We start from the raw sequence: 27,643 nt of genomic DNA, 5'->3' as shown, positions 1-27,643 counted from the left end.
TTTACCGCGAGGGAGCTCTCGTTCCGATTGGATAACGTCCCTGTCCCTCCGATGTGACAGACGCCAAACGGCTAGCTGTTTCGAAAATGATACTGCGGCTCGTGTTTGAGTTTCGAATTCGAGAGGCGGACGAATACAAAAACGTAAGCAAAACGAGAATTAGATTATAAATAATCTCCCGGGTTGGACCGTTGAACGCGACGAGGCGGAGGCGGAAGGAGCTGACGGTGAGTGCTGCACGCGGCGACGTGTTTCTGGAGAGGCCTGTGCTGTCACACGACAACAACAACAACAACAACAGAGTCGGTTCTGCTGCGTTGTCCTCGGACTCTTGACGCCTCTCTGCTAATTTACAGTTTCAAACAACCTGCAGCTGGGGATGTTGAGTGAATGCCGGAGCGGGAGAGGACGCACTGCACTGCAATGGAGGTAAGCTCCTTCCTGACCCTGACGTGAGCTCCATCGCTCTGCTTTGAGACAGTGTGCAGGTGAGAAGCGTCCCCAGGTAAAAGACCAGTTCACTCATGATGTAACCCTCCTGTTACCTTCAAATGTAATAACATCTTTTACCCAGCAATTAAAACCTCCAGAAAATGATTAGAATTGATATTGTTTCCCAAGTTTAAGTGTCAGGTACTTTGTGTGTTTGTTGACTACCTAAATAGCCTTTTAAATAAATAAAAAAGTTGATATTTCTTATATGTTTTACCCAGTGAAAAACAGCCTGGGGTCAAATTTACCCCAAAGAACACCGATATGTACAAGTTGTGTTCAGGACATTGAAAACATATCATGTGAATTTTAGGTTTTTCCAGTTGTCCCCAATAAATTAGGAAAAGTCATGAAATATGAAGCAAAAAACATGACGTCAATCATTTTTTAGAGATGTTAAACATTGAATGGGGTCAAATTGACCCCAAAGGTAGTAGGAGGGTTAATGTTTCTCTTCCCACCCCCAGGAAAGACTCACTTGCATATCTTTTTTTTTTTAATATATATTTTATTAGTGTTAAATATCTCACATACACATATTTCAATTTTTCTGATTCTATGTATAGAGAGAAGTAAAAAAACAAACTCATATACAAATAAAGAAACAAAAACAATACCATAGGGAGAAATCATTTTCCATAGAGTAAAGAAATCCAGTCAGGCCATTTATCTGTGCTAACTTGCATATCTAACGAGGGTCCTTGGTTTGTAGTGTAACCACTAGGTTTAAGAACAATCACCACCCCATACGATGTTGTGATTACAGTTGCATAAGCCAAAATGAGATGCTTCTTGAGAAATATTAAGTCGCCTTTTAAGTCATGAGTGTTGTACTTGTGTTCTGCTGGGTGCCATTGTGTTGTCATCATTGCATTTTAAAAGTTGTTTGCACTCAAAACCATGTAATCTTGGTCTTGAGTCAATGCCATCATAATAAGAAAGAGTCTTTTGTGAACCTGGGTGGTGTTGGGGTTAGGGTTAGGTCAGTGTTCCTGACATGCAGGTGCAACACAAAGAGCTGTCCCACACTACACACACACTACATATTCATTTCATTTGAACCGCAGAGAACGGTCTTTGAACATCGTCATTGAATATTTCCATCAGTCACAATGTACGATGCCAATGGGGCACATTTTATGTCTGCCCCCTCCAAATGTAGTCTTGTGTGCCGATAGTTCAGTTGCCTCTGTAAGAGGCCCTTTAATCAGGGTTTTGAAGCCCTTACTCAGCTAAACTCAAAGCTCCAGGTTGAATGATCCTGAACCTCCGATTTCCCCTCAGAAGGATCAGTTAGTGTTTTCCTAAAAGGATTCATATTAAATAGTGAATAAAACAGTCCAAAACCAAGGCAGATGTTGATGGAAGTGTGAAATGAGTTGATTATTAACATATCATGTGATGTGTAGAACATTCCCCAGTGGCCTATTTCACTCTTCTTTTTTCCCCTCCTCCTCCTCGCTAACCGCTCATACGTGTATCTCCGTCGTTCTTGCCCCTCCCTCCTCTCTCCCTGCAGTTCTCCGTGTGTTCGTCTGTAGCGGTGGGCTCGGCTACCTGGCGACGCTGAAGCCGCCGCCGCCGCGATGGAGCACTTTGACACCGAGTACCAGCGCCTGGAGGCGTCCTACAGCGACTCCCCGCCTGGAGAAGAGAACCTGTTGATGCACGTGCCTGAGGGAGCCAAATGTACGACGCGCACGACATGAACTTATCGCACACAGAAAAACACCATCCTCTTCTGCTTTGGAAGGGATGCCTAACACTTTGTTTTCTAATTGTGTGACACGTATTCGTTTGCAGCCCAATGGCACCACATAGAAAACCTGGACTTGTTCTTCCAGAGAATATCCTTTTCACGGATGAGGCATGTATTCCTGACGTGTTTGGTCCCGAGCGTCCCTGATGCATGAAGTGTGCTTCTTTGAGTTTGAGTTTATTTCGATCAGCAAAATATACAACAATCAGATTTCAACAAAAGAAGAAAGTGGCTGACCGAAAGGGTCGAGGCTGAAGCTGTCGAGCTTATAAGAGCCCTAACCGATGATTTCTCCAAAAAACATATTTCATATACATACACATATATACACATATACATACATACACATATATACACATACATACACATATATACATACACATATATACACGGACATACATACACATATATACACGGACATACATACACATATATACACAGACATACATACACATATACATACACATATATACACATACATACACATATACACTACCGTTCAAAAGTTTGGGGTCATCCAGACAATTTCGTGTCTTCCATGACAACTCACACTTTTATTTATCAAATGAATTGAACATTTCATAGAACATATAGTCAAGACATTGACAAGGTTAGAAATAATGATTAATATTTGAAGTATTAATTTTGTTCTTCAAACTTCAAGCTCAAAGGAAGGCCAGTTGTAAAGCTTATATCACCAGCATAACTGTTTTCAGCTGTGCTAACATAATTGCACGAGGGTTTTCTAATCAGACATTAGTCTTCTAAGGCGATTAGCAAACACAATGTACCATTAGAACACTGGAGTGATAGTTGATGGAAATGGGCCTCTATACACCTATGGAGATATTTCATTAGAAACCAGATGTTTCCACCTAGAATAGTCATTTACCACATTAACAATGTATAGTGTGTATTTTTGATTAATGTTATCTTTATTGAAAAAACTGCTTTTCTTTGAAAAATAAAGACATTTCTCAGTGACCCCAAACTTTTGAACGGTAGTGTATACACGGACATACATACACATATATACACAGATATACACATATATACACAGACATACATATATATACACAGACATACATACACACATGCATATATACATCAAACAAAACACACAAACCAGAATTTCTAGAACTAGTCCCCGTTAACCGTTACTTATGATGCTTCATCGATGCTGTTACGTCTATACTTCTCCAGAGTCATGTCTTTAAATGTTTTCTTAAATATCACCAGATTTTTACTTTCTTTGATGTCATCAGTTAAAATATTCCACTGTACCCGACTGGTTTGATATAGCACCTGCTCAACATCCCGCTTTTTGGTTTTTATTTTTAATTTATTCATCTGGTTGATAAACATGTTTTTTGTGTTCTTTGATTTTGCACCGTGAAAGTTTTAATACAAGCAGGGTTGCTAACCTCTGATACGTTTACAATATTCCTGAACATCCATTACGTCTATAATCTGCACCAGAAGAATGGATTCACCTGTATGCTGCTGGGAGAGATCTTTGAGCTGGTGTGAGTATCCAACCGTCAGTTTGTTTTGAGAGATTCTTTGTATACAGCAGAGCTTGATGTGCCGTGTTCTCTCTTCTCTCTTCCTCCGTGCAGTCAATTGCTGTTTGTGGTTGGCTTCACAGTCTTCCTCGCTAACTGCGTGGACTACGACATACTCTTTGCCAACAAGTTTGCAAATCACACGGATTCATCGAAAGTCACCTTGCCCGATGCCTTCCTCCCGGTGGATGTCTGCAGTGCCCGGTGAGTGGGACGCCGTATTTCGTTAATTATTATTTCTTCTGCAAAGACGCTACGTGTGAAGCTGAGGAGAGGTGTGATGATTGTGTCTGTGAGATAGATAACAATCAACACTCAAACGTGAATGATTAAGACTCTTAAGGTGCGTTCACACCAAAAGCAAAACTATTTTTCGTGTCGCCCAAAACGCGTGAGTTTACTCGCTCGACCGTTCGCCGTGTTCTCGCCATGAGCGTCGAGACGCTCCGCGAGGGGCGGGGCTTATCTCTGTGTCTCGTCTCCGTAAAGACCGTTATCATCTCCTCCATCCACCAGAATAACTCACCACTAGTTCTGCTTTATACTTGTTGTGGACGTCCCACACACTGACGCCCTCGTGTTTGGGTTGATGACATCACCCGTAGGCTCACTCAGCTCGGTCACTTTCACCGATGAAGTCACCGTTACGTCTGGAAGACTTCCGCTTCCAGCTACGAGAGAGAACTCAAGAGCCGATTGGCCCGAGTTGCGAGATGACGCCTCAAAGTTGAAATATTTAAACTCGGGGCGAAAATTGCGCCGCTGAAAACGCGTCGACCACATCACGCCGCCCGGGAAAATATCGCGTCTGTACGTTGACTTCTCATGGGATTCGGTCACGCGAAAAAATAGTTTCGCTTTTGGTGTGAACGCGCCTTAAGTATGTCTGGAGAACATGAAGTCGTTGGACTATACATCTTTGAATTATAAAAGTGAATATCCTCTCTCGTAGGATCCGAGAAAATGTGTTTGTGATCTTCGTGTTGATCATCTCCGGGGTGTTTTGGCTCCATCGCCTCGTCAAATTCATCTACAACGTCTGCTGCTACTGGGAGATACGATCCTTCTACATCAGTGCACTCAAGATGACCATGGTGAGGCAGAGAAAGACATTTGTTTTAGAGGGGTATTGAATATTTTATTTTGTGGCGTAATATAAATCCATTGTACCAACTGACCTTTAAGGAGCTTTTTCCTTCTTCTTTTTTCAGTCAGAACTTCCCTATGCAACATGGCAGGAGGTTCAGGCCAGGATCGTGGAGATCCAGAAGGAGCACCAGATCTGCATCCATAAAAAAGAGCTGTCGGAGCTCGACATTTACCACCGCATCCTCCGCTTTAAAAACTACATGGTTGGTCCGTTTGTGACGACGTCCCAATACCACGGCTTGGTTTCTGAATCTGATGCAGCTTCTTGCAAACATAACCAAACAGTGTGACCTCAAACCAAAACCTTCTTCCTGCACTTCTCAAGGTTGCCATGGTGAATAAATCACTCCTTCCTGTGCGATTTCGACTTCCTGCCCTCGGGGAGTCTGTGTTCTACACCCGGGGTCTCAAATACAACTTTGAGCTCATCTTCTTTTGGGGGCCAGGTGCGTCCACGTTGGTGAAGAGATTCATTTTACATGTACAGCCTGTGTTCGCCCGTCTTCGTTTGGTGTCGTGATCCGGTGAAATGAACCATTTGCATGCACACGCTCATCCATTTGCCTTTTTGTTCAGGTTAAGAATTGCAAATGAGAATGATTTGTCCTTCCCCTGGTTGCTCTGCAGGCTCTCTGTTTGAGAACGAGTGGAGCCTGAAGTCAGAGTACAAGAGAGGAGGCAATAGGCTCGAGCTGGCAGACAAGCTGGCGTCCCGCATCTTGTGGATTGGGATTGCCAATCTGCTGCTGTGCCCAGTCATTCTGGTGTGGCAGATTCTCTACGCCTTCTTTAGTTACACAGAGGTAACACACACACACACACACACACACCGTATTCTTGTTCCCTTCTCATTCAGTGCTCCAGACAATAGTTTGTTGTGTGTGGCTAGGTGATCAAGCGAGAGCCCGGTTCTCTGGGAGCGAGATGCTGGTCTCTGTATGGTCGATGTTACCTGCGGCACTTTAACGAGTTGGACCATGAGCTCATGTCCCGCCTCAGCAAAGGATACAAGGTCAGACGAGATCCTAGCTTATCTCCTCCATCAGTTGATGCTACTTGGTTGCTTGTCCTCTGATACCTTTTTGTTTTGTTTTAATAAATGCAAAAAAGATGTCTCGACGTGGAAGTGCAGAACATCACTGAATATCATGGTTTTGTTTTAATATCATGCTCTTAATGTTGTAACTTGTTTTGATTGCACCTGACATGTATATTTTTCCACGTAACATCAATATTATTTTCATCAACAAGCACGTATCATTACTACTACAGATGAAAAATAGCCTCTTGGCTAACTCTGGCACATTTACTGAAATGTTTTTATCAATGTGCACTGTCCCTTATTAAATAAACCATTAAAAAAATAAATCCTGTCTTCAAAGTAAAAGCACTTTCTGTTTCCATGCTCTTCACAATAAAAGTCAAACATGCAATCAAAACAAGTTACAACACTTAATACTTATACTGGTGCCTCTCATTAACTGTGGAGTTAATAATGAAATCTGCTTCTTCACTTTCTCTCAGGCTGCATCCAAGTATATGAACTGTTTCCTCTCACCGCTGCTGACCGTGGTCGCCAAAAATGTAGCCTTTTTTGCCGGTTCTCTTCTGGCTGTCCTCATCGCCCTGACCATCTATGACGAGGATGTTCTCGCAGTGGAACATGTTCTCTCATCCATCACACTTCTCGGAGTGTGTATCACAGTCTGCAGGTGAAGAGGACCAACGTCACAGTTTTTTCTGTTTTTCTGATCAAACAAAGGAGGAGAAAAAAACGTGCAGAATCGATTTCATTATTATATTCAACCAAATCGTTTCATAAACACACAGATGAATCAAGTAGAGGGTGGGGAGATGGCAGCGCAGCCTGCAGCAGCTACTACAATAGTTAAAACGTATATCATATCTTACCTGTGAGTTATTACCACCGCCACTATAAAACTAATATGAAAGGACAAACATCAGAATCAGAATATAAGACCCGAATCTTCCACTGCATGGGATGTTTGGGCCTTTAACCATGATCCATGTCTTTATTACCCTTTTTAAATCCACCCAGACCTGTAATCCATTTAATGCTCTCCTGCAGCTTATTCTGCTCTATAACGGATGAGTATAAGAGGGTTTCCTTCCTTAAGTAGCTCTTGATTGAAATAATTTGATCTTTGGAAACATCCCCATGAATTGACTTGTGAAAAGAAAATCCGGTCCTGTCTGTATAATTTTATTTCGTACATTTAACAATCCGAGATAATCAAGAATCCATCTGAAAGTTCACAGGTATATTCTAAACTATAGGATTATTTAGACAGCACATTTCCACAAAATAGTTTTTAAAAATCCAGCGATTTTAAATTTCTTAGTTGTAAGACTTACATTTGTTTCCACCACCTCTGTGTTTCTGTTTCTTCAGATCATTTATCCCAGATAAGCACATGGTGTTTTGTCCTGAGCAGCTGTTGAGGGTTATCCTGGCTCATATCCACTACATGCCTGACCACTGGCAGGGCAATGCACATCGATATGAGACTCGTGACCAGTTCTCCCAGCTCTTCCAGTACAAAGCAGTGAGTATGGCTACTACAACTGGGAATAAATATCAAGAGTAATTACAAGGGAAGTAACAACGAAACTGTATTTCATTCATGGTAGACATTTTATATGTCATAGCATGAAAAATATTGGGTGTAATTAATTAACTGGTGTGTAAACTGACTCATGAATGCATTCAAGCCATCATTCATGTTATTACTTATTACTGTGCCTCTTTTACTAAAACAACTCAAAATGCCTGCTGTGAAAAAAGACTTATAGTTATTTGGTAAAATCCTCTCTGGACATCTATTTCTATACCTGCTTTTTTATTTTTTGAGAGGATATTATCTGAGCTTTACCATCAGCTTGACACATTATTTGCATTCATATCTAGAGAGTAAAACTATAAAGATTTCTGTTGTTGGTTCTTAAGAAAGGATTTGAGAATTCTGAGAAGCACCTTGTAGCTACTTGTTTGTTTTGATCCACTCTAAACTCTTAGATTGTCCCAGCTTGTGGCATTTTTAACCTTAAACCATGAAGTCTGTGTCTCAAGATGTCAATCAAAATCAGAATCAGAATGTTACATAACACTCAACTTATGAATCTGCGGTTCAGCATACCGTTGATGTGAATGCTAAACCCTTCTCGGCTTCCTGAGTACAGTGTCAAGCTTTCCCTTCTGTTTTCCTCAAGGTGTTTATTCTAGAGGAGCTAATAAGTCCAGTGGTGACGCCCATCATCCTAATCTTCTGCCTGAGAAGGAAGTCTCTGGAGATCATTGATTTCTTCAGGAACTTCACTGTGGAGGTGATCGGGGTAGGAGACATGTGTTCCTTCGCCCAGATGGACATCAGGCAGCATGGACACCCTGCGGTGAGGGACGGACACACAGACACACACTGACGAAGACGCACTTGAAAATACCTCAACGACTCATCCGTGTGACGTGCATTAGATTGTATATCTGTGGGTTTACCCTCGCTCCTCCCTCTGTAGTGGATGTCGGCGGGAAAGACGGAGGCGTCTATCTACCAGCAGGCAGAGGACGGGAAGACCGAGTTGTCTTTGATGCACTTTGCCATCACCAACCCTCAGTGGCAGCCTCCCCAGGAGACCACACACTTCATCAGCCAGCTGAAAGAGCGAGTTCACAGGGAGGCCACTTCTGACACACATCCACTCTCACTGTCCGAGTCAGAGGTAGAGTGATAAAACAACTCTCATGCTTAAGTATTACGCTGGTTCTGAGTTAAATTTCATCATCAGAGAGATGGCAGATTTTTATTTTCTCTCTGTTGTCTCTTGCCCTTTCTCTCTTTGCAGCCAAGGAGCCTCATTGCAAACCTGTTGGTGGGTCCCTCCACACTGACCTCCATTCATTTCAGCGGAGATAACTCTTTGGCCAATCATGGAGCAGCTGGCTCAGATGGGGCATCTGCTTTACGCTCCCTCTCCCCAATCAGCAGTAGTCTTCACCTGAGAGGCAGCTTAAGTGCAGCTCACAGGGCTTCGGACCACACGTCGAACATGAGCAAAGCAATGGCTGGCTCGGGGTGAGGACGCTCCCCTTCTGAATCATTGAGGTTACATCTTTCTGATTAACTGAGCGGCCGGAGGCTATCTCACAGTTCAAAGGGCAAAATCTAAACGAGCTACATCATTATAACCTAGTTTAAACCTTAATTTATAACAAGTACTCTTCTATACTCGTTGTCATCTTGTCATCCTTATCACCTCCTCTTCATGTCCACGATTTCTCCTCATTTTTGCATTCTCTTTCCATAGAACGGATGCCCGGACTGTAAGCTCAGGCAGCAGTGTATGGGAGGGTCAACTCACCAGTTTGGTCCTGTCCGAGTACGCCTCCACTGAGATGAGCATCCATGCGCTTTACATGCACGAGGTATGTGTGGGTGAGCAAGTGTGGGAACAGAGTAGAGGACATCTGTAGGGTGCACACAACTGAATGTAGTTTATTTTGACACATTTGAATCCTTATCCTGAATAACTGACAAGTCCTCTCCATCTTTGGTCCGACCCATTCTTCCTCCTATCTATTTTCTTCCCTGTAGCTGCACAAGCAGCAGTCCCGTGGCGAGCTATCCCGCCACACATGGCACAGGCAAGAGAGCGACGAAAGCAGTGACGGCTTCCCTGATGAAGTGAGGAGCGAGCCCAACCCTCACTCCAGACATTTCCCTCGCTCGCACACTTTCCCCACCACAGTTCCCAGTCCCGGTGCCATTCCCACTTCAGCTTCTGCCATCTGCAGTACCACCTTGGGCCAAGAGGGGGCGGCATCACACAGCAGCGGCCAGCAGCGTTATGGTGGATCCACCACAGGTACACATATCTTTTTGACTATCTCCATTTTACTCACCACATGCTTTTTAATGTCTTTATTTCCTTCGCATTGAAAATGCGGAAGGTTATGTTTTGATCGCTGTGTATTTATTTATTTATTAGTATGCGTGTTACTCGCATAACTCAAAAAGTACTTATCCGAATCGCATGAAATTTGGTGGGATGATTGGTTATTATCAGGGGACCATTTGATTAGATTTTGGGATCGATCGGGTCAAAGTCAAGGTCATGAAAAGGTCAAAATCTTCTTTTTACCATACCATTACTTTTGTCAATTTCTATCCAATTGGCATGCAACTAATGCCAAAATGTTCATAATTCAATGTCCAATCTTGTGATATGCGAAGGTATGCGCTCTACCGAGTGCCCGTTCTAGTTTTTAAATGTAACGATTTAAAAAAATGTTGTTGCACTCATGACATCTTTGCCACGCAAGAAGCCCAACATCCACACAGTCTTCTTGAGAGTTGAACTTATTTTTCTGATATTGCCACAACAGTTCTGCACAGAAGCGAATGTGCTATTCCCCTCAGGATGCAATCGTGGCGCTTTTAACGCTGCTGTCTGCGTCCTTCTGTTTTCCAGACTCTTCCGGTGCAGGGGTTAAAGTAGTGAGGTCAGCCCGTGGCGTGCCCATGGGAGGCTGGGCAGAGGAGGGTCAGGCAGCACCACGACGCCCTGACACACTCCCAGAGGAGAGCTCAGAGGATGATATGCCTCCTCACATACACAAGGTGAATGCTGTTTGTGTGTGATTGGATGGGTTATGGTAATTTGCCTGATGGCACTGCAAGTAAACTAACATTTCCATTTTCTCCTTCTCTCACTTTAGATGACATAACCAGGCTATTTGAATAAGTATCAGTGTCCCACAACTCCACAGATATCCAGACACATCTTCGAACCTTCACCGAAACCTTTTTCCAGAACTTCCCATCGGATCTGACACAGATGGAGATGGACAAGAGCGGTGTACCATGATACCTACAAACACTGAACCAGTGAACTCACCTGATCAAGTTACGACTGATGCCACCACCAACCATTCAAAAATACTGTATGACTTACTACATGCCAAAACAGGCAAATAGGGTAAATATCAGATCAGAAGAGGATCAAGTTATTTCTAATAGCCTATTGATACCATCAGATTACTACACACTCTTTTATAATGTCAAAAGATTACAAAATGAAAGTGCATGTATTACTGGGATGTAAACAACATAAGGCCACTGTAGAAACATACATACCAATTTGCTCACAATGTGATCCTAATTGTGCTATCTGTATTTTTCCCTCTTTTATAAATCAGATGATGTGAAAGGGAAATTTTAAGAATGTATGGTGTCTCTCTAACAATAACAGCATGCAAGACAATGACTTTCATGGTGTGAATCTGTTATTGTACCAGCAGCAGGTGGCTATGTGTTCTACCCAGTGCTCTCAAAACATATGAAGGCCTCTAATAGATCAAACTCACCTGATTTATATTTTATAATAGGATTTAACCCTGATAGATTCATTTTGCACATATTTACGGACACTCTGCATTGTGTAAATACATAATATCAGGTTATGTCATGCAACAATCATTCAACTTAATTAGTTGTACACAATTAAAATGCCAACATGTTGTGATGTGTAGCCAGACGTGCTGCACGCAAACACTTTCTAATCTGATTCAACCCCGATTTTTATTGTGTAACATTCATTAATTTTCAACAGACTTGCGACAGGGCGCAGCAAAAAGACAAGACTATTTTAAGCATGTATATTGACTTCTGTGCCATACAAAATACCCTCGAGCACAAGTGCATGACCATCATCAACAGATTCTTCTAAGAAGTTGGAACTCATCCTCCAAGAAGACTGACCATCCTCCACATGGTAATTCACAGCATGACTTTCCCCTGGTCTCCTGCCATTCAGCCACGATTCTTGAAAAGAAGATATATGCACTTTAATAATCTGTTAATGGAGAGGGTGTCTCTTAACTTGGATTATTTGTATGTGTATATTTTTGTATGTATGTATATTTTATTTATCAAAGGGATGTGCCATAATGATAGACCGTTGTGAATAAAGGTTTGGTTTTCTGTTGTACACTTGGATGGGGGTAAAGAAGCACTGTCACACTTCTACCTTCATATGGCCACAGGGAGGGACGCATTGCTTCAGTGCTCTAATGTTAAATTCATGATTGTGCTTTTATTTTGTAACGCGTCTTGTCAAATATAATTTTGTACAGCTGTAATTTCCTCCATTAAAGACAAGGCAATGGTGCAATGATTGTGTGTGTAGACTGAAAAAACAACTGTCAAGACAAAATGACACGGATAGGGACTTTAATAAATATGCATCCTTTTTGTTCCCTAGCTTTCACTTTTTTCGTTAGCTTCGCCTAAATTAGCATCCGGCGGTTAATCAGAGGACTGAGTCGCTATAGACCAGGGGTGTCCAAAGTCCGGCCCGCGGGCCAATGGCGGCCCGCGGTCAGATTTCATACGGCCCGCGACATCGGTCATATAATGTGTTATTTGTGGCCCGCCAGATCTGTCAGAATAAATAAATCATAAAAACTTGAAAGACGTAATTCCTCCTTTCTAATGTATCTGGCTCTGCATCCGTGGCGTGAACCCTTCTCGAAACCTATTTGCCATGGCGATGGCAAAAAAAAGGAGAAACGTTGACAGTGACGGCCGCCGCTTTCAGGAGCGGTGGGAATTACGAGTGTTTCCCCTACCATGAGAACAGGGTGGGGGTCCGCCCCACTGACATGTTCTCTATAGCGCCAGATTACAACATAAGTAATGTCAGGTTGTTTTATTCAACTAAACGGTCGTATATTATTGATCGTATCGACACAGCGGCATGTCATTTCTGTCTCTACGTGGTGGCGTTCACACTTCTCCTGGCTCTCGGTATCGCAGCGGAGCTCCGCCCCCATGCGCACAGACAGGTGCGCACATACAGGTGAGCACGCTCCAACCAGCCGGCAGAGAGCGTCCAATATGTCGCGGGAACAGCAAACCGACACCTCTGCGTTCCCACGGTGGTGAAGACACGTCGTCTCAGAGTCGCTCTCTGCTCCGGGTTCAAGAGCAGAGACGAGGTGGGCGCGAGGGGAAATGCAGATTCTTTTGTTTCAAGATCTTGTTTGAGAACTTCACATATTACAAACTACACGGACATAAAACTAAGTCATTCATAAATAAAGAGCGAAATGCCTGTCCCCGACTTTCGTGTAAATGTGTACGTTACGACGTTAACCGGTTACGCTGCGCATGCGCGACAGACGAGATTCTTGGAGACTTGCCAGGTGTTACCTCTCAGCGTTCCAGCTGTTGCCCTTCAAAACAAGAGCTCAACATTGAGCTTTATGGAGAGTGGCCGTATCAAGCCTGCAACCCCGTTTTAAAAAGAGGTGTAGTGGAAAGCCCATTTTATCACACATAGAAAAAAACGTAATGACTCAGACATATCTGCACTTGTTTTGTTTTTCAAAGGTTGCGCGTTATTGTTATTTTGAAAAGATATGCAGTGTCACTAACACTCAGTAAACTCTTTATGCCCAAATATTTGATCTTATTTTGTTTAATTTTTCATAGGTTGCACTTTATTGATATTATCTTGAAAAGGTATTCAGTGCAAAACAGGTTAATTGCAACGTTATGTAACTCATAGAAATGTAAGGTATTCTATATACAGCGTTTTCATTGTTATCTGACTGAATGAAAGGCAGACTTGGTTATATTATATGTGGTTACATTGTCATTTAAAAAATAAAAGTAATTGTGACAGTAAAAATAAATTGTTTTATAACAGTGTATTTTCATGTAACTTTTGTGGTTTAAAAAATGTCTAAAGGAACTATTGGCCCCCGGGCATCTTTACTTTATCACAATTGGCCCTAGCTGCAAAAAGTTTGGACACCACTGCTATAGACTGTTCGCTGTAAGACATGTAAGACATGTAAGCTATGTAAAGAATGCGATTCGAATAACTTGAGTTTTACACTGGACTATGTTTTTATAACCATCAAACGACAGAGGTTGTCGAAGCCTGGATAGCTCAGTCGGTAGAGCATCAGACTTTTAATCTGAGGGTCCAGGGTTCAAGTCCCTGTTCGGGCGATAGTTTTTCTCTTTTCCTCCTGCGTCCTATCTCCATTGAAGTATCTCTGCAGGTAGAGCATCCAGACTCCAGAGCATCGGACATTTATCGAGTCAAGGATTCAGATTACTTTTTTTTCCCTGGGTCCCTTCTCCAATTGCTCTAGGAAGGAACTCTCAACACTACAATTATTATGTTATACATATCATTTTAAACTAAACGTCACTTGATTTTACAATTGCTTTATTTACAGTTGATTGTTGGAATATCTCAAAGGTTTTGGTCGAGTTCTTTTGATGAATGTCTTGAACAAGGACTCCCGTTTATCATGGAGTGATAAAGTTATATGCTGCGTATAAATCCCCCCAAATATAACATAAATAGCCGGTAAACATACTTTTTAATGTTATTCTGTGGGATCGCGTCGTGGTGAGAAGCAAGCATGTCAAAAGTAGTTCACAATTATCTGCCATTCATACAGGATACATTTTGAAAATGTTCAAGGAAAAGCAACTTTTTCACGAGACATAATTCCATTATTCCACGTGCAATGTGATCCTATCTCCTCTTTTGTTCCTTTTATACTGTATATGTTTGACCAGTCTTATCCAGTCGTCCATGGTCTCTCTGCGGGGGACTCTCAAAGAGAAATCTGAGTCCTCTAAAGACACACACAAAAAAATGTACTGGTTGAAATACTAGACACAGCATACATGTGTGCTCTCACGAACCTTACGCGTGGAGTGGAGGGAGTGTGCAAGGGGCTGCTTCGTTGTGTACAGAGGGGAGCTGTCCTCCTGCTTGTCCTGTTAGGACAGATGATGCCTCTGGTGGCCATGTAGGGTGGCTGATGGGAGGCAGCTGTCGCGCTGCAGGGGTGGTACCATAGTAATGATGATGATGGACAGCACTTCCTCTGGGTTGAACATCTGGCCTTACAAAAATGGGGTTTCCCCGATAACTGTCCTGAAAATACAAATGTGGGACTTTTCTTGAGCGACAGAGATGACCATGTTGCAAAGGGTCAAAGGTGAGGCTTTGTGCTTTGTCTGTATCTGTCAGAGGGTGTGTGTGTGTTTGTGTGTACCTGCCCAAGATACGTCGTTTGAGGGGCACAGTAACAGGGCACTGGTGGCCACATAGGAGGCGTGTCTTTCAGCATCATATTGTGCATTATGAGCTGATGCATCTGGGCATTTTGCATCAGCATCAATTCCACCATGTCTAACAGAAAAATACACAGTTATGAATACAGTGAGATTTAAATAAGATAGTGTTCTGTTGGCTTTTGCATACCCTCTTTGATGCCGCCTGAGCATGGTGGAGGGTAGGGCTGTGGTGGGGGGATCTGAGTAATCAGTGGCAGCTGTTGTATGATGGTGGCAGGCTGCTGGGGAAGCTGCAAAGAGATAAAGGCAGGGGGAAATTATTGCATATTTAGCATATTTAATTTGCACTATTCTTACACCACTTTAACTCATTGCAAGTCAGTCTGGCAGAGTCAAACAAATATCACGTGAAAGGAAATACGGGGGTAAAAATAGAAGCGATGGAGGGGATTGGGAGGAGGAGAAGAGAATTAAATACACTTAAAAGATTGCATAGAAATGGCAGATCCGGGGATTGGGGTGTTTTTGAGATTAATGCAAAGGGTCTCACAGTCTGTTGAATGATGTGTGGAGGCTGAGGCGGGGCAGGAGGTGGAGGGACCAGAAAGGACAGAGCAGGAGTGGGCTGGTGGAGTCTGAAGAAATGCGACTTATGTGACCCTCCCCAGGTGTGAGGTCTGCTGAGGTCCTCTAATATGTGCTCATCCTAAACAAAACAATACCAAAGGCCAACAAAACACCAACAATTATACGCTTCACACAGTAACCAAACATTGGTGAATTAATTCAAGTTTTCTAGCCTTCATCTTATTTTCTGAATGTAACTGTGATATATGATATCAGTTAATAAATAAAAGTTTTCTAAAAAAGTATTCTATGAATACAAAGATGAATATTTAGTACAGACCCTGAGTCTTTTCAGCAGATCCTGCTTCCGCCTCAGTGCACAGTGCAGTTGATCTAGATGCCCATCATAAATCCCTTAACACACACAGTCAAGTTAACTCAGAGGCGTTCCCCATGTCTGCCTCCTCTACTTTCTCAAATATCTTGTGTTTTCATTTGATAACAGGTTAATTTGACCACTGAGTCTATTTTAAGAATGTTGTAATATATGTTTTACTTGCCATGGGAATTCATTATAGCATCAGCTAAATGTCTATAATGGATAATGTCAATGTTATACCTTCCACAATTGAACACTATTCAACACAAAGAAGTCTTCGTTATCTTACTTGCAGACTGGGTAGACTCTGCTCTATTGTGCATGTTGTGCTTTTCGTTTTCCAGTCTCTAGAAATGTAAAGAATATTTCAGATTCAAGTTTAGATTTTGAGATACAATTCTAGAGAAAAGACCCAAAAAAAGAATGTTGAGCTTTTTTTCTTGAGAATTCAAAATGATTAAAGTCAATTAAGATCAAGCAATGTCTTTCCACCTTAACAAATTAGTCTACAGCCTCTCACATACCTTCTCCAGCAGTTTGAGTTTGAGTCTTGTCATTTGATCAACCATAGACGGGCCATGCTTAAAGATTAAACAATTGTTATTGTAACATGTTCTGCATGCTGGAATGAACATGATTGCCTGAAATACGAGACAAACATACAATGCAAGCATTCGCTTTTAGTGTCTAATTTACCTGCAATCTTGGCATTTTGAGTCCCACAGACTTGGTGTACACCTGTTTGTTTGAGTCGAAACTAAAGCCATCCCGTGGTTTCCATGGGACACACCTGTTTACCACTCGCACTTTATTATGACCTGCGTTGGTTTCTATGCTGAGAAAGAGACGAGGGAGTGAGACATTTTTATATTAAATGTACTTGCTTAATTAATTAAAATCAAATTTGCAACCGATTGTACTTTATATATTTTTTAAAGACTATGGCTATGAAAAGCCCAGGCGAGCGGTACAGTCACGCAATGTATTATCAGATACATTATGCTTAGTTAGCTTATATTTAGCATGTATTTAAATTATAAACCTATACATAGTATATACTATAAATAACTGTAAATACTATACATATATAGTATTTATCGTATATATATATATATAGTATTTATAACAACTGTACGTGAATCTTTATCTTTATGTTTACTGAGTATAAGGAAATGTCTTGTCTTATCCGTTGTGCCTGTGCACTTTTATATGTTTCACCGTGGGAGAGTGGGAAACGTCCTATCGATTCCTTTGTATGTCTAACATGTGAAGAAATTGACAATAAAAGCTACTTACTTACTTACATAAAACAAGATCACAATTGCCATGGTTTGAATATATCTAATGTGAATGGTTGAAACTTTTTAACGTACTTCATTGCAACCACAGTTACGCTGTTCCATTTAAACTTATCCGCCAGCGGAGGACTCTGTACACTCACTTTCAAAACAAAGAAGTACGTGTTGGCGGTCGAGTTTGTATAAGTCTCTCCTGATTGGCTATAGCATCCGTCAATCCAAGAACCAGTGATTTCATTGGTCAACATGCTTCTAGTTTTTGAATGATGTTCCAGCTATTGGAATATATTTAAGCAAAGCGAACACCATTGGCTGAAGATGTGGAATTGAGTAATCTGATTGGTCCGTCTGTCCAGAGGAACTCGATAAGGGCGGGGTTTAGATAACTTGGCGGCCATATTGCATACTGTCTGTTGACAGTTGTGTCTCAAGGAAGCTCACAGATTTTGTTTTAGCCAACTTGTGCTACAAGTGAAGATCTGTTGTGCTTTAAAGTGGAATGAGGACGTACTTTCTATACTTTTAATGATTTCCTTTTAGCCTCGAGATGGATGACGATGAACGGCAGAGGAAACTCGAAGCTGGAAGAGCGAAGGTTTGTCGCTAACATTTAACTTACGCTAATACTGAATGCTAGCAGTTAACGACAGCCAACTCTTTTGTCATCGCTTCGTGTGTGTCCGCTGTTTACTACATTTACCTCAATCGTGATTCTACGTTTGATTTATCGTTGCTTAGATTCCATTTGCTCCTTAAACTACAAGTCACGTGTTCGTGGCTTTTTTTATTTGCCGCGCAGATGTCGCGGGTTGATTATTCGCTAAGGTTACACACAGCTAGCGATAATAATACTATTTATGGTAATAATATCTATTCACTTGGTTCATATACACTGGGAGTGCAGCAGCGATATAACGATGCACGTATCTACAAAGACGAGGGCAATAGTTCTTATCTGTAAAATAGTTTGAGGCAGTTTCAGCTTTCAAAACAATGAAATGACAATTCACAAGCCCAAGGTTAGTTGTTGGATGTTGACCATTCTCTTTTTTTTCTTTTAAGCCTCACACAGTCTAAAAAAAGAAGAAGATAGTAATAATAATAACTAGAATGGGCACTCGGTAAAGTGCATACCTTCGCATTTCACAAGATTGGGCATTGAATTATGAACATTTTGGCATTAGTTGCATGCCAATTGGACAAAAATGTATCGTGCTATGGTAAAAAAAAAAGATGTTGACCTTTCCATGACCTTGACCTTTGACCCGATTGATCCCAAAATCTAATCAAATGGTCCCCGGATAATAACCAATCATCCCACCAAATGTCATGCGATTCAAGAAGATTTTGACCTGTTCATGACCTTTGACCTTGAACTTTGACCCGATCAATCCCAAAATCTAATCAACTGGTCCCCGGATAATAACCAATCATCCCACCAAATTTCATACGATTCGGTTCAATACTTTTTTAGTTTTGCGAATAACACGCATATAAATAAATACACGGCGATCAAAACATAACCTTCCGCATTTTCAATGCAAAGGTAATAATAACTTTATTTATATAGCACCTTTTAAAAACAATGTTTACAAAGTGCTCCACAGAGTCAAAGCAAAACAAGTGGAATAGCAAGAAACCAATATTACATTTAAAAGTATATCTTAAAATAATAAAATAAAATGGAAAATTAAAAATTAATTAATTAAAAACCAGATAAAATTAAAAACGGGCAACTAAATTAGGGGAACCAAAGTTCTGCATAAAAAGGCCAGATCACTTAAAAGCTGTTCTATAAACATGGGTTTTAAGAAGTTACTGATTCTGCAGCCTTATCCCCTCCGGTAGTATAGTATTTAGTTTTATCTAAGTGACACTTACACGAGCAGAATGCGATTGTGTACTTAAGATATAGGGCTTTAGTTCTCCAGTCTATGAACTGCTTTGCTGTTTCCAAGAAAGAAAAAAGATAGCAGCTATATATATTATGAATGCACTAATACTTGAGAATGGCCTCCCCTTTATTGGCAACCAGGCCAGGTTCTCTGAACTAGATTTAAAACTAAGTTACTAACCTGTTCAGACTCATTGATTTTCATTTCTCTACTGAACCGCTTATATTCCTTATGACAGATATCCTCTAATTTGCCCAGAAGCCAGTCGGTAAGTATATAAACTGGTGCCTGGCAGAGACGTTTGGGGATTGTGGGTTAATGGACATTATGCCTTTGGGATTCAGGAATTCTTGCTTTTTGTTTTGATTCTCTTCGGTGTGCAATCAGCACTTTGTTGCTCTTCTATGCAACATGATTTGATTGCTGTCAGTTTTTGAGATTCAGGCCTTCTGCTTTTAACATACCGACTTGAAATACCGATTATCTAGTTTTTCATTTGCATTTTCCATGTCTAATGTAGTTGGCACCTTGCATTCACTGTCGTGCTGGTTCCAGGCCATCAGGTGGTGCAGTGAGCCCATGAGATTTGACAAGGTTCAACATGTTGAACTATTATCTCGCATGAATGGTGTTGCTATGGTAACACAGTGCTGTCAATTGCCTTTACTGTATTAGGTGCGACAAAAAAATCTGATTATTTGTTTTCTCTAAATGCAAAATACTGTAAGGGTGTCTGTTGACGTTGTTGTGAAGAAGAGACGCAGTAACAACCGATGTGGCCACAATGCGCTTCATCCAGCCGGTTAGTCAGACTCTCGGTAGCGCAGGAGTGGCCTTGGGTGACACAATGCTCATCTGGCCAATGTGTCTTTCTGAGATGTGATGTGTGGCAGGCGGAGGCGGTGAGCAGGGCGATGGAAGGACGTGGCCGGGGTTTAGGGTGTTCAGTGCTAATTGGAACGAAAGCAGATGAAAAATGTCAGGTGGGAAGAGGTTTTAAGTGTGCTGGAGTTGAGGGAGTGATTGTTCTCGCAAAGCTGTTGAAAGAGGCGCTTAATCGGAATGCAAAATTCAAAATGTGGTTTTACAACCAGGCGTGCGAGATGTCATCAGGATGAGTGTCGGCTCGCGTGCACACGGTGTTGTCGTCCACGTGCGTGTGACTCGTCGCACAAAGCAACAGGTAGATTTCCCGGTGATGAGCGATCTCCGTTTGAATCGAGCGTGCACGCCGACGCTGCTCGCCACACGCGGCGCCGCGTCTCCTCCTCTCCGTGAAGATGCATCTCCCAGTCTCCACCCTCTTCCCTCTGCCGAGACGCATACCGTGCAGAGTTTGTGGATCCCTCTGCGCTGCACCGGGGCAGGGAGATTCAGGATGAGAGGATCGGTCCAGTGTGCCGTTGCCTACAGACTGCAAGATCCACATCTGGACAGCAGAGCAACTCCTGACGAGAAAGAATTGAAAGGTCTGACCACCAGCCAGGAAGGACATTGATGATTTACTGTCAGTTATTGATGGAGGGATTCTCTGTCATAATGTGGACTGCTGTAATCTGATTTAAGGTGTTTAAAGAAGAGAGCCCGGCAGAGAGAGGGGGATGAAAAGAGGAATGTGTTGCAAAGAGAAACCGCCTGAGATGGATTTCTACCAAGTCACTCCTGCTGGAGTTCAAGCTAAATATTGTGGCTTGTTTAGCGTTGACATTTTTACACTGTGAATTAACTTTTTGGCTTCAAATTCTTGATTTTATATATGTTTGTTTCCCCTCTTGATTTTGGAGAGGACTTCGTGATCCTTAACAGAACTCTTGACACCCAGTTTCTTCGTCTCTTACTTTGACTTTTCTACACGCCAGAAAAGGAAAAGACGGACATGGATCTCTCGTTAAACAAATCTTTAAACGTGGTTCTGTTCCGTGCTGAGAAGCTGTCCAATGTGTGTCACTAAAATCTGCATTTCTCTTGGGTTTGATGGAGCTCTCTGGAGATTTGAGAATACTTAGCACCATCACCTCAGTTTAAACTTGGATACTTTGAGCAGTCTACTTTTGATATGACTTTGGGATTTCTTCTTGCTTCATTGGTCACTATCTTTTTGTTGTTGTGCTGCACAACTCTGACTCATCAAATGATGGGCTGCCAAATCCATTTCCTTTCCCATAGTGGGACTATCAACAACCTATTTTTACTTTGCATAATGATTTCATGCTTTTCCAACTGAGGAGCCACATCTGGGCTCCGGTTCCCTCTCGGCCGTGACCCCTGAGCGGCGCCATGCTGACGGCGTGGTGGTGCTCGGCGGTCCTGACCTGCGTGTCCGTCTACCTCTCGCTGTCCTTCCTCCGCAGCTTGCTATCTTCCGACGGCAGCGGGCGCAAGGCGACGGTGCGGGGGCGCCGAAAAAGACGCAGAAGAGGAAGGGCAAGGCTGTCTCGCAGAATGACGGAGCAGCGCAAGGCCGTCCCGTAGAACCGGCGCGTTCCTCAGCCAACGACACGGCGCTGAAGGAGGAGACCGACCGCGAGGTACATCGCAAACCGCGTCGAGACGATCAGTCGTGAATAAAAAACAGACTGAAGAAATCTGATTTATGTGCACCACTAATTAATAGCTGGTCATTTTTATTGCACAAATTGCTTTCAGATTCAATTTATTGTCATTGCAGAGGACAAATACTGAGACAACGACAAGTATTGAGCATCTGACCAGAGAGCAAAAGAGAAGCAGGAGTAAAGTGCAATGCAGTATGTGAATAAATACAATGCTGGACAATCTAGATAATATCAACAGAAACTGATATTGTTTTTTACTGCATCACTCAGGAAAGTTCATGGGTCAAACCGCCTGACCTCCGGTATTTGTCCATTTTAGTTTGCTCACTGTATGTTTTACCAAGTGGCCCGCGCCCCCTGCTCGGTTAACGTACGTTATAGAAATGGGTCACTAACCATTACGTTGCCTGTGGGGCATGTTGTCATAGCAACATGGTCAGGATTAACTGTCACACTATTTACTGCCTTTAAAAAAATTTAAAAAAGAAGGGAAGTTCACCCTGAACATTGGATTATGACGAATAAAACCTAATTCAAAGAGTATTTAATCCTTTAGGAACCCCAGAACCAACAACCGGAGGATCAGCCCCCCCCCACCCTGGAAAAAAGACCGTCGACTGTGAAAGATTTTAGAGACGCCGAACTAGTCGCACTTACTGGCAGAGAGCAGCTCAAGGTATACAGATTGTTTACACATTTACAGATGATATGTTTCTTATAATCTTATGCTCCGAATTATCATATTGGAAACTGGCTTCTGAACCTATTCTATAAATCCGTATTCCTGTTTACATGCCGTGGGGAAGTGGATTGAGATTTGTTGGCAGTAATTTGTCCCCTTTACCCAGAAGACATTTGGGAGGTTTCTTGTGATATTGCTGTGTGTATGATTTACGATGTGTGTGTGTGCTTTATGTCATCAGCAACCCATGGGAATGTAACTGTTTGCTCGTCTGCATGACTGCTACAATCTAAAAATACAGCATAGCATCTCTATATTATGTTATATATTATATTAGTTATTGTTTATTTATTGGATCCCCATTAGCTGACGCCTTAGCGACCGCTAATCTTCCTGGGGTCCACAGAAAGGACAAAATACAATACATACAAAACAAATGCATTGAAACTAGGTGTTTCAAATTGAAGTTGTAAAAGCCTAAAGTTAAGGCTGGACAGTTGATTTAGTTCCAATTAATCTGTGGGCTACTGCAATTTATTAATATTTTTTAAAGGTGAAATGTGTCAAAATACCATTATTTATATATATATAAATATCAAGCTTCTTTGGTTTGTGCAGATCCCTGCAAAAATGACACCATAATAATTTTAATAGGGTTTTCAATGAAGAGAATAATGATGTAAAAATGATGATTCCCTTTTGCAATATCAGTCTGAATAATCACAAATAGAAATGTTTTCAAAACCGTTCTGTTTTAGACGTCTTAATGTTGGTCTTTTTTTATACCGGTTCTTTTGATACTGGAAGCAAATTGTTTTTTTTTCAACTAGAACATTTCGTATTTTGTACTTTTAAATATTTTTGATTATGTTGATGCTATCCTTTTACAAAACCCGACCCGTATACGTTTTGCACTTGCAGCAGCTGCAGCAGGCCGTGGAGAAGCGCAACGAGATAATCGCTCGACTCAGCTCCAACCTGCAGGAGGCCCTCGCCAGCAGAGACCAGGTACAACTGGAGGCTCAGTCACTTGCGGGACAGATCGGGGCGCTACAGAGACAGCTCCAGCAGGTACGTGCCACTCAAAGCTAAACCTGTCGAAACTTTAGGATTATCGTTGACTAAAAACATGCACGTCACAATATACGTGCACAGCAACTGAACTTGCATATTCTCCGAATTCTCGTTCACACAGACCAGTGTAGACTTTCTGCGCATCAAAAGCCAGCCGGGGGCTGAAGCTCTCAACGCCCCACTACAGCATCAGCATGGCCAGTGCTCCCAAGATGCAGACCTCCATCATAAAAAGGAGGCACCGTCGGAGGAATCGCGGCGTGCCTGCTCTCAGTCGAGTGTCGAAGGCTTTGGCGCTGGCGCTGCCGGTGAGGCCACCACTGTTCTCCACAAAATAAGGGCTGAGCTGGAAGAAGAAAGGCAGAACGGCCAACGCTTATGTGCTGAACTACTGGAGGAGATGGAGAAACGCCAACATGTCATTTCTTTACTGGATATGGAAAAGAAAGGCAGAGAAGAAGAACAACAAGAACGGGCGGCACAACTACAAGACCTCCATTCCCAGTTGAGCTTAGTCCAGACTCGGTGTCTCGAGATGCAGCGGTACAAAGAGGAGAAGGAGGAGCTGAACAGAGAAGTGCTCGAGCTGAGGAGCAGGCTTCAGGAGGCCGGCGCAGAGGAGGTGGCCAGCTCTGCTCTCCGGCTCCAGAGACGAGAGGAGGAGATGCAGAAGCTCCGAGAGGAGCACACAGAGGAGTTGGAGGGAGTCAGGCAGCTGTTGGAGGCGAGGGAGAAAGAACTGAAGTTCAGGGAGGAAGAGGTCATGGGACTCAAAGCTTCTAAGAATCGGCAGAACCAAGCGAAAGCTGGCTTTAGCTGTGAGGAAGAGATGAGCACAGATGAGGCCCATCTGGAGAGCGGACCTGTGGAGGACAGCATGAATGTATCGGAACCTGGGGATATTCTGATGGAGCGCTACCTGTCTTCAGCTCCTCCTGCACAATCGTCATTAGTCAATGACAGCGCTGAACACTGCAGTCAGCTGGACCTCTCTGCAGACTACAGGTCAGAGAAATGCTAAATGCCATTTATGTGTGTGTGTTTGTGTTTGTTTTTTAGGCGAGTTTAATCCCCGTATTTGTCTCTGTGCCTCTTCACAGTTTCGAGCTGAACAGTGAGGTGTTGGGAGACGAGCCTCTGTTGTCCATTTCAAACCGCTTCTTCGTAGAAAGCGTCAACCTCGACAACACCTCTACCCCACGGGGATCGCCTGGCATTCCCGTGGCTGACGATTCGCACCCTCAGTCTTTATCTCGGTGGCTCCGCGACTCCTCTGCCGACGAGCTGGAGATGAGTAAACTCTCTGAGCAGCAGTTTGAGGAAACTGACCTGGAAAAAGAGCTGCTGAGTCAGCAGTGTGGGGAGCTCCGCGAGGAGCTGGTTCTCAAGGACAGGGACTTGAACGTGTTACAGGAGGAAGTCATCAACGGTGCTGAAGAGCTGGAGGAGGCCAGGGCCAGGTAATGAAGTGAAGAGGGGAAAGTGGTTCATCGTTTCCCTTTTCTGAGAAATGTGTTTGTCTTAAGTTTCTATCTTTTTTTTTTTTCTTCTTATATTATAAATTAACTATTTCTTGGTCTTCACATACTTATAGTTTGTCTTTGCAAACTTTAATTTTGAGGTTAAATGTTTCAACCATTTAAAAAAAATCACTGATGACATCAAAGAAAGTACAAATCTGGTGATATTCAAGAACAAATTTAAAGACATGACTGGAGAAGTACAGACATCGATGAAGCATTATAAGAAACGGTTAATGGGGACAAGTTTTTTGTTTGGTTTATTGTTTTATGTGTGTGTGTATATGTATGTGTATATGTATATACGTTTATGTATATGGTTCTCTGAAATAAGTTTTTTCGTGAAATTACAGGTTAGGGCACTTATAAGCTTGATAGCTTCAGCCTCGACCCTTTCGGTTAGCCGCTTTCTTCTTTTGTTGAATTTAGATTTTTGTATATTTTGCTGATCAAACTAAACTGCTAAATAGCCACCCTTAAACTAGATGGTAAAAGTTATCTTACAATTTATGAACGTAAGCTCTTTTTTTTCTTTTTCTTTTAAACCCCTCTCAAAGTATCTCATGCAAAGTGATAACTCAATCGATAACTTTTTGAAACTGTCTTTCGTATGGTCAGGTGGGCCCAAGTGACCGAAGAGCTACAGCAAGCGCTCAGGGAACTTGAAGAAGAGAAGGATAAGAGGAGACATGCCGAGGAGGAGATGAACTTGAAAGCCCGCGATCAAGACGACCTGAAGAACAAACTCGGTGCCTTAATGGAAGAAAGTTCAAAAGAGAAGGCCGTCTTGTTGATGGGAAAGGAGGCTGCTGAAACCTCCCTGCTGGTTCCTGCCTTCTCTCCTCCAGAAGTGGAAGATAAACTGCTCGGGGGCCCAGAAAATGAACAGGAGAAAGAGGCTGCCCTCTCGTCTCATCAAAAGCAGCTGGAGCTGCTGTTTTTGTCTCGGCAGGAGATAAAGCAGCAGGCGATCTCTGGCAAACCGAGCCCGGAGCTCGCCGTTGACAACCAGCTGCAAACACTACAGGTACAGCAGTATGATGTGTGGCTTTGTGTTGACAGTTTTATAGAAATGTAAACATGCTAGTCTCTGTAGGCAGCTGTTTTCCACCCCAACTAAAGGAATACTACACGGCAGCAGTAATTTGTTTGTGTTTCAAGGTTTTCAAAAGATGGAAGCAAAGAGTTGATATGAAAATGTACGATGTACAAAAAGCTCAATACAATTCCCTTTCTTCCTTTTCCCAAGGCTCGATGTGAACTTCTCACGTCGGAGCTGGCGATGACGAAAACAACGCAAAAAACCATCCCAGCCTTATTGGGTCAAAGTTCTCTGAAGCTGGACGAAACTTTAAAGGAGCTCGAAACCACTCGTGCTCAGTTTGTAAATATTCAAACCGAAGTGGAACGGTTGCGGGACGAGCTGGAGAAGAGACGGGGCCGTCTGGACGGTGCTGAGAGAGAGAAGAGTGAACTGGAGTCTCAGATCATGTGCTTGAGACACAACATGGAGGAGGCCCACGCTCAGGCAGCGCAGCAGAGCGAGGAGCACGGAAGAAAAGAGGAGGAGATGGATGACCGGATTAAGAAAATGGAACAAGTCTTGGAGGATGAACTGGAACAGTTTGAGGAAATGCTCAAAGCGAAGGATGTAGAGGTAAGAAATGTGATGCAATAACAGTTGATTTATTTAGCTACGTTGGAACTACTGTCAAGAGACGCAAATGATGGACAAATGTGTTTTACAGTTGGTTGAAGAGAAGGAGAAATGGGAGGAAGAGATACAGGAGAAGGACAAAGACCTCCTGGATGTGAGGCAACACCTGGAGGAGCAGAGGAGGGAGAGGCAGGAGGAGGTGGAGGCTCTCCTGGAGAAGCAGCTGGTGGCGGTTGAGGAGGCGACAGAAAGGCTCAAGACGTCTCACCGACAGGAGATGGAAGATATGAAAGAGAAACAGCAGCAAGAGGTGGGATTCATAAACCTCCTTACAACCACCCCATTGCGTCCCGTTGGGACCTTTTATGTGTATTATATATTTATGTAGACTCTATATTACATGCTGTGTAATATTATACATTCTATGTTGTGGTGCCGAAGCCCACATTGACAATATTTATATATTTGTTGTCGCTGAGCAGAATATTTCAATATCTTTTTCTTCAGCATTGTAAGAAACATCTAGTATTGCGTGTAACGGGATACAGATTCATCATCATTAAATATAAAATAAAAATTGGACGAATGATGCTAAATTCTTTGTGATTTGCCTTTGGGTCATGTCATTTCTTTGACATTTTTTCCTCCATACATTCTTAGATTTGTGAGTCCAACACTCATCTGCAGTCAGAACTGCTGACGCGGCAGGTTATTCTGGAGGAAGAACAAAAGAGACGGATCAGCCTCATCAAGCAGGTATCAGAATTGTCTGAACACTTCCCCCCCCCCCCCCCCCCCCCAAGACGTACTACAGTGGACTATCCAAGTTATTTAACAGTTTACATTACGTTGGATATCATTTTCAACGCATCACGGCTATGAGGCTCTACAACAGATCACCTCTTGCCAGATCGTAATATTTACACT

The 27,643-nt window shown here is 42.6% G+C and overlaps 3 protein-coding genes and 1 non-coding gene across 7 annotated transcripts in view; 3 read left to right on the top strand and 1 right to left on the bottom strand.

The window, feature by feature from the left end:
- Positions 1–65: 65 nt before the first annotated feature.
- On the top strand, positions 66–12,153 carry atg9a (ATG9 autophagy related 9 homolog A (S. cerevisiae)). 2 transcript variants are annotated; one of them, XM_056426646.1, is made up of 20 exons: positions 66–227; positions 357–429; positions 2,012–2,181; positions 2,296–2,339; positions 3,713–3,777; positions 3,871–4,020; positions 4,769–4,910; positions 5,028–5,168; positions 5,291–5,411; positions 5,593–5,768; positions 5,855–5,977; positions 6,490–6,677; positions 7,379–7,532; positions 8,197–8,376; positions 8,500–8,703; positions 8,827–9,056; positions 9,289–9,406; positions 9,576–9,846; positions 10,453–10,601; positions 10,700–12,153. In XM_056426646.1, exons 3-20 carry the CDS (start codon positions 2,079–2,081, stop codon positions 10,706–10,708), a joined length of 2,568 nt encoding a protein of 855 aa, XP_056282621.1. In that variant the 5' UTR covers positions 66–227; positions 357–429; positions 2,012–2,078; the 3' UTR covers positions 10,709–12,153. The 2 variants fall into 2 exon arrangements, with proteins under 2 accessions (XP_056282621.1, XP_056282620.1); XM_056426645.1 differs by having other exon boundaries at positions 357–488.
- A 1,774-nt stretch (positions 12,154–13,927) lies between these two features.
- trnak-uuu (transfer RNA lysine (anticodon UUU)) lies at positions 13,928–14,000 on the top strand. Its single transcript has one exon. It is a non-coding gene; the product is annotated as a tRNA-Lys (tRNA).
- A 363-nt stretch (positions 14,001–14,363) lies between these two features.
- Positions 14,364–17,419, bottom strand: zgc:112416 (uncharacterized protein LOC550509 homolog). Of its 2 annotated transcripts, none has more exons than XM_056427070.1 (10): positions 17,340–17,419; positions 16,732–16,870; positions 16,560–16,616; positions 16,325–16,382; positions 15,997–16,070; positions 15,640–15,795; positions 15,277–15,379; positions 15,068–15,204; positions 14,717–14,946; positions 14,364–14,641 (listed from the first exon to the last, which is right to left on the bottom strand). In XM_056427070.1, the coding sequence occupies exons 2-10, from the start codon at positions 16,744–16,746 to the stop codon at positions 14,560–14,562; spliced, it is 912 nt and encodes a 303-aa protein (XP_056283045.1). In that variant the 5' UTR covers positions 16,747–16,870; positions 17,340–17,419; the 3' UTR covers positions 14,364–14,559. The 2 variants fall into 2 exon arrangements, with proteins under 2 accessions (XP_056283045.1, XP_056283046.1); XM_056427071.1 differs by having other exon boundaries at positions 14,566–14,641; positions 14,712–14,946.
- Positions 17,420–17,787: 368 nt separating this feature from the next.
- Positions 17,788–27,643, top strand: part of pcnt (pericentrin) — a 40,877-nt gene continuing 31,021 nt past the window's right edge. For both annotated transcript variants that reach the window (XM_056426059.1, XM_056426058.1), the window contains exons 1-10: positions 17,788–17,928; positions 21,580–21,756; positions 22,340–22,459; positions 23,387–23,536; positions 23,661–24,544; positions 24,640–24,999; positions 25,678–26,086; positions 26,309–26,716; positions 26,808–27,026; positions 27,377–27,472. In XM_056426059.1, the coding sequence (XP_056282034.1) occupies positions 17,881–17,928; positions 21,580–21,756; positions 22,340–22,459; positions 23,387–23,536; positions 23,661–24,544; positions 24,640–24,999; positions 25,678–26,086; positions 26,309–26,716; positions 26,808–27,026; positions 27,377–27,472 (2,871 nt within the window). In that variant the 5' untranslated portion in view covers positions 17,788–17,880. The remainder of the gene's footprint in view (positions 17,929–21,579; positions 21,757–22,339; positions 22,460–23,386; positions 23,537–23,660; positions 24,545–24,639; positions 25,000–25,677; positions 26,087–26,308; positions 26,717–26,807; positions 27,027–27,376; positions 27,473–27,643) is intronic.

This window comes from Pseudoliparis swirei, chromosome 11 (genome assembly GCF_029220125.1).
Source record: "Pseudoliparis swirei isolate HS2019 ecotype Mariana Trench chromosome 11, NWPU_hadal_v1, whole genome shotgun sequence".
Taxonomy (NCBI): Eukaryota; Metazoa; Chordata; class Actinopteri; order Perciformes; family Liparidae; genus Pseudoliparis; species Pseudoliparis swirei.
Note: the sequence above shows the minus strand (reverse complement) of the source record. Positions and strands in the feature narration are given on the sequence as shown.

Excerpts from the sequence above, each read along its gene's own strand:
- zgc:112416 (XM_056427070.1), bottom strand. Across the intron at positions 14,947-15,067 it reads AAACGACGTATCTTGGGCAG|GACAGTTATCGGGGAAACCC; the intron begins GTACACACAAAC and ends TTGTATTTTCAG. Across the intron at positions 14,642-14,716 it reads ACACTCCCTCCACTCCACGC|AGGACTCAGATTTCTCTTTG; the intron begins GTAAGGTTCGTG and ends GTGTGTCTTTAG.
- atg9a (XM_056426646.1), top strand. The coding sequence starts at position 2,079 with ATGGAGCACTTTGACACCGAGTACCAGCGCCTGGAGGCGTCCTACAGC. Across the intron at positions 5,412-5,592 it reads CATCTTCTTTTGGGGGCCAG|GCTCTCTGTTTGAGAACGAG; the intron begins GTGCGTCCACGT and ends GTTGCTCTGCAG. Across the intron at positions 6,678-7,378 it reads GTGTGTATCACAGTCTGCAG|ATCATTTATCCCAGATAAGC; the intron begins GTGAAGAGGACC and ends CTGTTTCTTCAG.